Raw genomic sequence first — 12,589 nt, 5'->3', positions numbered from 1 at the left:
TTCTGAATCTGGCCAAGAAGGCCATTCCACAGTTTTACTCCTGCATATGAAAAGGTCATAGCATTCGTTTCCACATATTTGGGATTGGCCTTTGTTTTCAACAGTGCTGAATTTTCAGAACATAATGATCTTGATGATTGGTAACCAGACATCAAACTCTTAAAAAAAATTTGTGAATTGTGCCATATAGAAATTGATGACATAGCATAATTGCTTTATATTGGATTCTAAATACAACTGGTAGCCAATGCAGTTGTTGGAGATATGGGGTAATATGCTCATATCTTGGCATGCCGGTTATCAATCTGGCCGCGGCGTTCTGGATCACCTGCAATGCCCTGCACCTGGCTTTAGTTATTCCTAGGTACAGGACATTGCAGTAGTACAGCCGTGACAAAATCATTGCTTGTACAACAGCACGAAAGTCAACTGGTGACAGCATTGGTTTTAAACAATACAATAAATGTATCTGTGCAAAGCATACTTGCACTGTCTTTACCACTTGACAACTCATAAGTCCTGGTACCAGTTTTACTCCCAAAACTGTCATTGACTCCCTCACCAGCAATACCTCATCTATCACTTTTAATGTTTTTGGCCAACTGACCCGGTCAGATTTACTCACAAACATTACCTCTGTCTTTTCTATGTTAAATCTCAAATCTTGTCTTTCCATCCATTCAGTAATTTCACTCATATAACTACTCATTTTCTCTAACCAATCCCCCCATACACACACTGGGAAGAAGATGATATAATCCGCATATATGCGGTATTCAACCCCTAAAGACTGGAATTGTGGCCATATAAATATTGAATAATAATGCTGAACACGCCGATCCCTGGGGGACTCCACTCCTCACCTGAAATTTACTCGAGATCTTATTCTCATTTTTTACTTGAAAAGAGCGATCTATCAAATACGAATTAAGCCATTTGAGGACTATACCACCCATCCCGAGATCTTTCAATCATAACAACAATTTCTGAAGGTCTACTGAGTCAAAAGCTCCTGATATATCTAAAGATATTAAACAAAAAGTTACATGTAAGGTAACTAAAGTAAGGTGTCTAATAATGATATCCAAACGTAAGGTAACCAAACGTAAGGTGTCTAATAATGATATCAATAATAGCTCTAAACTATGAGCTTTCTGAAAACCAAATTGGTTACAATCCAAGCACCCAGTTTCCTGCACAAAATCATCTGAGGCAAAACAATTTTCTTCAAATTTTACCTATATAAGGCACTATCGAAATTGGTCTAAAATTTTTCATAAAACTCATATCCAGTCCTTTCCGTTTTAGGTCTAGTCTTACAGTAGATTGTTTATAATCTTTTGGGGAGATTCCCTCACCCAATGATTTATTAACTATTCTAGTAATTTCAGGGGACACCTTCTCTGCCATCTGTCTCATGATAGATGATGAACATGGATCTTGAATAGCACTTGTGGGTGTACAGCTACGAATGGCATTACAAACCTCTTTCTCATCAATATCATCAAATACCTTCCATACTCTCCTCTCAATATCTGTCTCCATAACCAAATTTTCATCCAATGAGTGGAACTGGTCGCCCCCCATTTTGTCAGTTAAGAATTGTGCATATTTCTCTTCATCAATATCATAACATTCAACAGCACCATCAATCAAATATTTAACTGTAGTGAATAATTCTTGTGGTCAATTTAAAACACCTACAACTCGTTCTTTATATTAATGATTTCCTTCATTTTCACATAGACCTAAATATTCCACTAGGCGTAGTTTAAAGCTTTCATGATCATCAACATCTTTTGTCTTATGCCATCTTGCGGTGTCCCTCAAGGATCACCCCTTTCCTCTATTCTCTTTAACATCTACATGTCCTCCCTGAAACTCTTTCAACTATCCCCCCTGGAAACAATCTACACTTATGCAGATGACATCCTTGTCCTTCTTGAGTCTGACCAGAATCTCACCAACCTCCATGAAAACATTACAGCTTGCATAATGAGACTCCGTGCCTGGTCCCTCTCGGTACAGATGAAACTAAATGAATCTAAAACAAAACTACTCTGGCTCGGCCCAAAATTTGAACACCTGCCCACACTTTTCACACTACCCACAGGCGATACACTACAGCTCGAGTTCTCATGCAAGGTCCTTGGTATCACTATCGATTCCTCTCTCTCCCTCAATGACCACCTCAACTCCTTGGCAAAATCATGCTTTTTCAGCCTTCACATGCTGAGGAAAGCTAGATCCTACTTCAGCCAACAACACTTTGCCATCCTTGTCCAATCCATCATCCTCTCCAAACTAGATTACTGCAACGCCATCTACTTAAATCTATCAAAAAAAAGTATTCTAAGACTCCAGCTAATCCAGAATACTGCAGCCAAACTGATCTTCTCAAAACGCAAGTCTGACCATGCCTCCCCACTCCTTGCCAAACTTCATTGGCTCCCAATAATCTCCAGAATCCATTTCAAATGTTCCTGCCTGGCTTTCAAGATCATTCACGGAATCCTGCCTCCTCTTATCCCACTGTCTTTCAACTCCTCCAGTCCCGACTCCTCCAGAACTGCCCAAAGGCTTAAACTAGCCTTCCCCTCTCCACGCGGCATCCACTATTCAGGCAAACTGGGAAAATCCCTTCTCTTCAAAATCACAGGTCTTTGGAACGACCTCACCACCCCACTGCGGAACCTGAGCTCCCTTCAGTTATTCCGCAAAAAACTGAAAACCTGGCTTTTCAGCAAATTGTAGCTCTATCCTTCTCCCCTTTCTCTCCCCCCTTCTACACATAAGTTCATGTAATCCTTTTTCTTCTTCTCTACCCACTATTTTAAGTTCTTGTAAACCGTGTCGAGCTCCATTCTCATGGAGATGATGCGGTATATAAACTTAAGGTTTAGATTAGATTAGATTAGATAAACGTTCTGCTCTTCTTACCTCACTTCTAACTTGAAAAATCGCCTCTGATCTCCATGGGCAAGATTGAAAACACAGTATTGAAGCACTACCCTCTACTGGTAGCAATGCAGAAGGAGGACTCCTGCTCATCTTAGAGAGCGGTGGTAGGCATGCTCAGGGAAGCCTTCAAGGTATACAGTATATACATCTGTATTTTAAAACAGTGTTTCTCAACTCAATCCTGGAGTACCCACTTGCCAGGCAGGATTTCAGGATATCCACAATGAATTTGCATGAAATAAATTTGCATATAATAAAAGCAGTGTATGCAAATCAAGTTTATACATATTCATTGTGGATATCCTGAAAACCTGACTGGCAAGGGGGGTACTACAGGACCGAGTTGAGAAACACTGTTTTAGAAAACCTGCTTCAAGTCCATCACAACTGTTAACTAATTTCTTGTTCAGATCTGGCCTTTATAGGAAAATTTAGAGGGTAACTGGGCTTTCCTCTCTGAGATTAAAAATGCACCCTGACATCACTCTAGGACAGGAGTAGGCAATTCCGATTCTCGAGAGCCACAGGCAGGTCAGGTTTTCAGGATATCCACAATAAATATGCATGAGATGTATTTGCATCTCAAGGAGGCAGTGCAAGCAAATACATCTCATGTATATTCATTGTGGATATCCTGAAAAGCTAACCTGCCTGTGGCTCTCGAGAACCGGAATTGCCTACCCCTGCTCTAGGAGATGGTAGCTTAGTTGGAGAGCTCTCATATTTACAGTATGTCTCATCATCATTTTTGAATGGGATCGAGTTCTGCTTCCTGTATCATCTGGAGTCACACTATCAACAAAAAGAGTCAAGAAAGTGTCAACAACAAATTTGGAAGCCAGCAGGACTTCTTGATTTGTGTAGTGATGAAAGCCATGTTAACTCAACTGAAAGGGTAATTGAAATTGAAAACTGATATTTCCATAGTGGTTGGTGGAAGTAAAAGCTAATTCTGAGTCGTAACCACTGGCGTAGTAAGGGGTGCTAAGTCAGTGGGGGTGCTGGAACCTCTCTGCCCCACCCTGCCACACCACGCTACGCTTGCACCATCCCTCTCCCCACCCCGTAGCTCTGTATTATCTTCGTTAGCACAAGCAACTTCTACCTGTTGCTTGCCCCAGCCTGATTCCCCTCTGAATCACTTCCGGGTCATGGGGCCAGGAAGTGACATCAGAGGGAAAGCTAATGCTGGCATGAGCAGCATGCTACAAAAGCCACTCACACTGGCGATGTTTAAGAGCTACAGGGGGGAGAACGCAAGTGTGGAATAGGGGGCAGGAAGGAGTGGGGGGGAGGCATGGAGAGGAGGGCGTCACCCCCAGGCACCTCCTACCCTTATTACACCACTGGTCGTATCACCAAGTATAATTCTCCATATCTTCCAACTTAGCCTGCGCTTCTTTCCATACTGTCTCTAGTCTTTGTATTTATTTACTAATTGTGACCACCTGATCTGCTGAGCACTGGGACCACAGAGTCAGTTTGCCTTGGGATGTGGCCTTTGCCTTCACTACTACACAATTAAGGATAGGATTTTGGCAGTTTACTTGGGATGGGAGTAAAATTGAAACCTATACAGTATTAACTTATTCCCAGAAACACAAAGACTTCAAGGTCATCATAGTGCTTATAAAGGCCTCTATCCACCTGGCTTTTTTAAATTTTTCTTTTAACAACAGAGACTCGTGCAGGAGTGAATCATTATAAGAGGAAGCTGGACTGGCCAAAAAGAACCAATGGGAAAGTGACAGTGAGTCTGGGCAGGCTTCTATGCCAAAGTGGCAGAGAGCCTCGGCTAGAAGGACAAGTCTCAAAATACAGTCCACTAAAAGAACTACTAACAGTCTCTTGGGGACATAATTGTAAGAGATTGCAGCATGGTGGTTTCCTTTCCCCGGGGTCCCCATGCGGCTCTCCTCCCTCTTCGGTCGATACCTCCGCCGTCCACCAGCACCTCCCGGCTTCTGATTCAAGCTTGATGCCATCCTCCAGATGCATGCGCAGGAACTCTGAACTCCCCTGTTAAGCCGGCGCCGCTCCAACAACACGCACACCACGTACAAGCATTGTCACAAGGTAGGCCCTGCGACTGAGCAGGGTAGCCTAGGGCTAGGCAAGGGAAAATACTCACCCAAAGAGATAAAACACTACCCACACCAACACCTCAGCCCAGAACTACAGCCAGACAGGGAATGTTCAGTGAAGAGCAAGGAAGTACCTATTTGTTTTCGCCGGAATTAGAGAAGGGAGAACAATGGGTGAGGGGAACTAAAGGTACTCGGGATATTGTTCCTAGGGTGACGATGCACCACACATCACCTGACCTTCATGGGGAACACAATTCCAGGCAACACCAGGAACATTCCAGTCCTCAATTTAGGCAGGAACAAGCCACACCTCTTGCTCATTATCCTGAAGCTTATAGGGACCAGCAGCAGTGGTCAGAAAGGAGGTTGCCACTAAACCAACCCACGCTGTACCAGAGGAGAACGCATGGAGACAGAAGACCAGTTCCAAGAGCACGGAGCAATGCACCTCAGCCTAACACCCAAGTCAGATCTAACTGTATAGAAGCTGAAAAGTTAGAGGTATGCATGAGAGACGCTTCAGACAGTGAAGACTTTGCAGACCAGGAAGAAGCCATGGATTATAAAGAAGGAAGTGATGATTCTGACCAGTGGGGCTATGGAAACCAATGGGGTTTAAAGAAGTTAGGCTGAGACTGGTTGTGCTACTTAATGGGCTGACTGTCTCTGTAACCTACAAGGTAAAATAGAGGTTACTGAATGCCTTAGTGGCTTGAGAGGGTTCCTTGCATTCTTTTGTGCAAGAACCACAGAGTTTCTAGGCAGAGGCAATTAGCACTGCCCAGCCTTGGCAATAGTGGGAGACCTTTTTCCTTTTGGTGTTTTTTCTTAGACTGTCCTATGGATCCTAGTTGGGAGGGACCACAACCAACAGTAATTGTGGGAGGAGGTCCCTTCGGCCCTGAGCTCTGCATCCAGAGAGTTTAGAGGCGGGTCCAGTCTATAGCTGCCAGAAGTGTTTGCCAGCAGAGACTGTATCCAACTAAGAAAGAGTATTTTGAAAGTAGTTGGAATCCATAGATTATTGCTGTGATGTAATGAAGACACATTTTGGACTATTATTGAGAAACATAAGTTTATTTTTCTTTTGAAACTGGGAAGGCAATTTAAGGTTGTGAAAGTGGAAGTTCCTATAGGAATAAAAGAATTTTATTTTGGAAGCAAAAAAAGCACTAGGTCTTATTTTCAGGTAGGTCTTATTTTATTCATGTACAATAATCATCTCTCCCTTTCTCTACTCCACCCCACCCCGATTCTTCCTATTTCCTTTCTCTCCCCCACATGTGCAGCATCTTTCCTCCCCTCTCACCCATCCCCCTGTGCTGCAGAACCCTTAAAGCTTCTATCCCTCCCTTCCTCCCATCCCCCTGTGCATCATCTTTCTATCCCTCCCATCCCCCCACCATGCACACCTCCCCTCCCCCCTCGACCCTTCAATCTCTCCCTCCCATGCAAACCCCGACCGGGAGCCAGAATATCTGGAAACAAACGGCAGTGTCGGAAGCACAGGCTGGATCGCAGCCTGTCCTTCTCACATCCGGGCGTTCATCTGCCGCATCACTGATGATGTCATCAGCAACACGGAACAGCCGGGTGTGAGAAGGGCAGGCCACAATCCAGCCTGTACTGCTTACACGGCTATTTGTTTCCAAGTATTTCAGCTCCCGGTCGGGGGTTTGCATGGGAGGGAGAGATGGGTCGGCGGGGGCGATGGGGGTAGGGCTTACATTAAGACCTACCCTGAAAATCATGCTAGGGCTTATTTTCAGGGTAGGTCTTATTTTGGGGAGGAAACGGTACTAACTCAGGCCCCCCCCCTAGCTTTCTGCTATGGCTGACAGAGACCTAATAAACAGATGCTTACAAAATGGACACTATCCCAAAACTATATCAATCAAAGTAACATAGTAAATGATGGCAGATAAAGACCCAAGTGGTCCATCCAGTCTGCCCAATCATACAAGCTCCATAAATTAAGTTTAAATGGTCCTTTTTCTTAGATATTTCTGGGCCAGAAACCCAGAGCCCTGCCCAGTGGTGTGCTTAGGTTCCATCTACTGGAGTCTCCATCAAAGCTCACTCCAGCCCATCTTAACCATTCCAGCCATCGAAACCCTCCCCAGCCCGTCCTCAACTGAATGTTCATATACGGGACACAGGCCGTGCAAGCCTGCCCAGTACTGGCTTTAGTTCCTTTAATGTATACCCATTATTTTCCAATTAGAGATATTCTGTGTTCATACTATGCTTGTTTGAACTCTGTCACCATTTTCTTCTCCATCACCTCCCTCGGGAGCGCATTCCACGCATCAACCACCCTCTCCGTAAAGAAGAATTTCCCAACATTACTTTTGAATCTACCACTCTTCAACCTCATATTATGCCCTCTGGTTTTACCATTTTCCTTTCTCTAGAATAGATTATGTTCTACTTTAATACCTTTGAAGTATTTGAACGTATGAATCGTATCTCTCCTGTTCCTTCTTTTCTCTAGGCCTCTAGGGTATACATATTCAGGGCTTCCAATCTCTCCTCATATGTCTTCTGGCACAAACCTCCTACCATTTTTGTCACCTTCCTCTGGACCGCTTCAAGTCTTTTTATGTCCTTTGCCAAATACTGTCTCCAAAATTAAACACAATACTCCAAGTGGGGCCTCACCATCGACTTGTACAGGGGCATCTTTCTTCTACTAGTCATGCCTCTCTCTATACAGCCTAGTACTGACACCCATACTCAAAGCCACAAACCTTGTCCTGATCAAAGAACTAAACTAAACTAAGCCTTAAGTTCGGATCAATAGTGGGGATCCCATGGCCTCAACTAGCTAACATCATAGACCAAATTGCAACATGGCTTCCGACCAAGGCACAGCACTGAATTCCTGTTACTCGAGCTAACATCCAAAATAAGAAACCAACTCAGCAGAGGCAAACAATCTATACTGTTACAATTTGAGATCTCTGCAACATACCACTCTCTTTTACTCCTCAAATTAAACGAACTAGCAGTGCAAGGTGTGATGGTACAACAGTTCTCACAGTCCTTAAGATATAGAACATATGAAGTCTGGAAGGAAGACAAGAGATCCCAACCATGGAAAGCCAATTGTAGTGTCCCACAAGGCTCACCAATATCACCTGCACTATTTAACATCTACCTAAGACAGGGGTGTCCAATGTCGGTCCTCGAGGGCCGCAGTCCAGTCGGATTTTCAGGATTTCCCCAATGAATATACATGAGGTCTATTTGCATGCACTGCTTTCATTGTATGCTAATAGATCTCATGCATATTCATTGGGGAAATCCTGAAAGCCCGACTGGATTGCGGCCCTCGAGGACCGACATTGGACACCCCTGACCTAAGAGCACTGAGAAATAACCTACTCTCAATCCAGGCTCACCTCTTCTCCTACGCCGATGATATCTTCATTCTCTGTTTAACCCAAGAGTCTTTCACTAGCAGCCTAAACTACCTGAAAACCACTATCGATGACCTAAGTATCTAGACAATGAAAAACTTCCTCAAACTAAACAAATCTAAAACTAAAATATTATGGTTCGGAGACTAATTCTCTACCAAGCACAGAACTAGAACTATACACAGGTGAGAGGCTAAACAGAAAATTCTTCCAAAGTACTGCGAGTTCCACTTGATTAAAACTAGATAATGACACGGGGCATAAATGCAAGAACTCATTTTCCTGTGCCTGCCCCATTCCTGTAAGCTCTGTCCTCATCTGCACAAGCCTCAAACACTTTAAAATCATAAGTGCTTGAGGTTTGTGCAGTTAAGGCAAAGCTAACAGGAATGGGACAGGGACAGTGACAAAACTCGTGGCGACAGGGAAAAGTTTGTCCCCCTGTCATTCTCTAATTCAAACCTAACCTACAACATGCATATCACCTCACTAGTGAAAAAATTGTTATTTAAGATGAGACAACTGAGGGTAATGAGGCCAGTCCTAAGAGAGACCAGCTTCAGGACAGTAGCATAAGCTGTCCTAATACCCCACCTGGACTACTGCAACGGGCAGTGTGTCTGGGAGGGAATGCATGGATGGGAGAACATCGCAGGGGAGGAGACATAGGCATCCTGGGACTGTCTGCCAAGTCTCTTCCCTGAAGAAGCCCTTTCTGGAAACGTCAATCGCTCCTCCTAAACTTACTTGCTCCACTTCATCACTGACGCTGAAACCATGGATTGAAGACAAAGTTTTATTTTATTTTTCTTTCCAGCTTATGATTTATCTTTAATCTTATCTATTGTTTTGCCTTTTGTCTTTGTTTTGTTCTATTTCTATCATTTAAATTTCTCCAGAATTCTACTGTATAACGGCTCCCCCTTCTGCTTCTATTCCTTTCTCTCCTCTCTTCTACCTTCCAAAGTATTTAGATCAATGCTGTCTTGTTAAAATGTTTATTTTATTTTTATTTTTCCTCTAACTCTACTTTTCACTTCTCTATTACCCTCCAGGTACTTTAGTTAGATTGTGAGCCTTCGGGACAGTAAGGGAATTTTTCAAGTACCTTTCTTATTTCTAATCTTAATGTATATTTTCTGTAAACCGCTTAGAACCTAACGGATGTAGCGGTATATAAGAAATAAATTACATTACATTACATTCACTATACAGTGGCATTACAGAAAAAGAACACAAGACACTCCAACTACCACAACTTGAGTGCAATGGCCACAAGACTAATTCTCAAAAAGAAAACATATGATAGGGCAAGTCCACTATTAGAACAACTGATTTGGCTACCTGTGAACAAGAAAATCCAATTCAAGATTGCTTTGTGGACCGTGAAGGCTATCAATGGAAAAAACTTGGAGGGGCAAACATCTGATATCAAAGTCTCACAATCCTTCTTCAATTCATGTATAATCATAACACTTCAAGCTATCTCTCTCATCACCTCAAAAAAAAAATATGGCATAAGATGTTCGAGGCCACACCTCCTTTGGAACAAACTACCAATACAACTAAGACAACCCACTACATACCTTGACTTCAGGAAGAAACTAAAGACATACCGCTTCTCCCACTCTAAAAATGTACCCTTAACTTAAAAACTTGATCTAAGTTTTATTGCAAACCGCATATGACACAGTATTGTATTGCATGTGTTATCAGGAAGTCGTTGCCGATTCTTGACCCATGTGTCTAAATGGGAAAGAACCCAGTCCCACATGCTGTTCCAATTTCAGAATGGACAGAGAAGAAGCCAAACGAAAACTTCAAATCCCTTCGACAACGCATCAGATATGCGTGCTTCAGGGTGGGGAAGCCATGCACAAAAGGAGATGAGGAGATCTGAATCCTGGGAGACAGTCTTGCGACGTAAATGAAAGTGCTTGTAAAAGATTCTCTCTGTGCCGACTGTGAACTAGAAAGCTCAATTTTTCACCATATTTGCACAAAAGCCAGAGCCCTTCCCATTATTGAACAAACTGGACAGCTCCCATCGACGGCAATCTGCAGATACCAAGTCATTTAACTGCCCTCCCCTTCCCATACGCCCCGACCCCTCCCCTCTCCCCTCCCGTGGCCTCCCGTCCGCCACCCACCGCCTCCCCCTCCATCCTACCTTCAAACTCATGCTTGAGGTCGCTCGCCGCCTGCCCCGCCGCTTTCCTTCTCCGGCCCCCGCCCCGCCCCTTGACACAACTTCTCTGCCTGGGCCGCGTTCCACCCTGCAGGAGACAGGAAGTTGCGTCAGGGGCGGCCGCGGTGGAAGGGAAGAAGTTGCGTCGGGGGCGGGAAGAACAACCGAGAAGGGAATGATGAGGGCTGTCTGAGAATGAGTTAGAGCAGGGGTGTCGAAGTCGGTCCTCGAGGGCCGCAATCCAGTCGGGTTTTCAAGATTTCCCCAACGACTATGCATGAGATCTATGTGCATGCACTGCTTTCAATGCATATTCGACACCTGTGAGTTAGAGAGAGTGGATTGGAGCTGGAGGTTTGGGTTTGAGAGAGAGGAGGAGGGGCTTACGTGTGACTTGTTGAGTGCTTCTTCATTGAGTCCCCCCCTGGGGTGGGGTCGTCCGGGAACTACTTGGAGGAATGGAGACGAGCTGAAGTTTGTCTTAGGCTTCGCGTGTGTGCGGTAAAGTGTGTCAGGAGCCTGCGAAACGTCTTCTAGGGGCCCTCATTGCACTCAAGTTTATGCGGGAACAAGGTAAACCCAGGATCTCTACGATTTAACAGTATTGAAATCCTGGTAAAAAGGCAGGATCCCACGGATCCTGGACTACCTTAACAGCAGACCTCTTTTCTTATTGCCACAGCTACTATCCATTTACTGGGAGTCCCCCTGCTGACATCTTCATTCATTCTCTGCCTGGTCCCGCCCTAATAATGTGCCCTTCTCTTCCTGTATGGGCGGACCAGCCGAGATCGGGACTCCCTGCAAAATGACAGCCAGAGGGGCAATCAAAACAGCCTGTAGCTTATCCAGGCATTGGGGAAAAAAATAACTCAGTAACACTTTGGATTTAAAAGATGATTTTTAATAAGCTGGTCACTTATTTAAACTGATTACTAGGCAATTGAATGTTACTGTCTTGTAAACAGTGCAGCAGATGTAGCTGCTCCTCCTTCCTCTGCTGTTTCTAAACTTACACACAAACAGGGGCAGATGGACTCAAGGAATTTCCACTTGAGTGATTATAAGGAAATATACTTAAACCCATAAGAACATAAGCATCGCCTCCGCCGAGTCAGACCATAGGTCCATCGCGCCCAGCAGTCCACTCCCGCGGCAGCCCTCCAGGTCAAAGACCTGTTGGTGATCTTTTACTTAAAACATTTTGCCTTGTATAGTATCCCTCTAACCATACCCCTCAATCCCCCTTTCCTTCAGGAATTCGTCCAATCCCATTTTGAACCCCAAAATTGTACTCTGCTCTACCACATTCTCTGGAAGCGCGTTCCAGGTGTCCACCACCCTCTGAGTGAAGAACTTCTAGCATTTGTTCTGAATCTGTTTCCCTTTAATTTCTTCGAGTGTCCTCTTGTTTTTGTTGCCCCCGCCAGTCTGAAGAATCTGTCCCTCTCTACCTTCTCTATACCCTTCATGATCTTGTAAGTTTCTATCATGTCCCCTCTAAGTCTCCGCTTTTCCAGGGAAAAGAGCCCCAGCCTCTCATCATATGGAAGGTTTTCCATGCCCTTTATCATTTTTGTTGCTCTTCTTTGAACCCTCTCGAGTATCGCCATATCCTTTTAAGGTATGGCGACCAGTATTGAACGCAGTACTCCAGATGCGGGCGCATCATCGCCCGATACAGCAGCAGAATAACTTCCTTGGTTCTGGTAGTGATACCTTTTTTGATAATGCCCAACATTCTGTTCGCCTTCTTGGAGGCCACTCGCTGCGCATTGTGCTGCCGGCTTCATTGTTTTATCCACCAAGACCCCCAAGTCCTTTTCTAGGTTGCCTTCCCCCAATACCATCCCCCCCATCGTGTAGTTGTACATTGGGTTTCCTTTCCCTACGTGCAAGACTTTACATTTCTCTACATTGAAGCTCATCTG

General features: G+C 44.3%; 1 protein-coding gene across 4 annotated transcripts in view; it reads right to left on the bottom strand.

The window, feature by feature from the left end:
- Positions 1–10,764, bottom strand: part of FSD1L (fibronectin type III and SPRY domain containing 1 like) — a 201,887-nt gene extending 191,123 nt beyond the window's left edge. For 2 of the 4 annotated variants that reach the window (XM_033918462.1, XM_033918492.1), the window contains exon 1: positions 10,641–10,764. In XM_033918462.1, coding sequence (XP_033774353.1) covers positions 10,641–10,652 — 12 coding nt within the window. In that variant the 5' untranslated portion in view covers positions 10,653–10,764. Of the gene's footprint in view, positions 1–10,056; positions 10,076–10,640 lie in introns of those variants that run through there. The other 2 variants (XM_033918472.1, XM_033918480.1) reach the window with 2 other exon arrangements.
- Between the last annotated feature and the right edge of the window lie 1,825 nt (positions 10,765–12,589).

This window comes from Geotrypetes seraphini, chromosome 1, assembly GCF_902459505.1.
Source record: "Geotrypetes seraphini chromosome 1, aGeoSer1.1, whole genome shotgun sequence".
NCBI lineage: Eukaryota > Metazoa > Chordata > Amphibia > Gymnophiona > Dermophiidae > Geotrypetes > Geotrypetes seraphini.
Note: the sequence above shows the minus strand (reverse complement) of the source record. Positions and strands in the feature narration are given on the sequence as shown.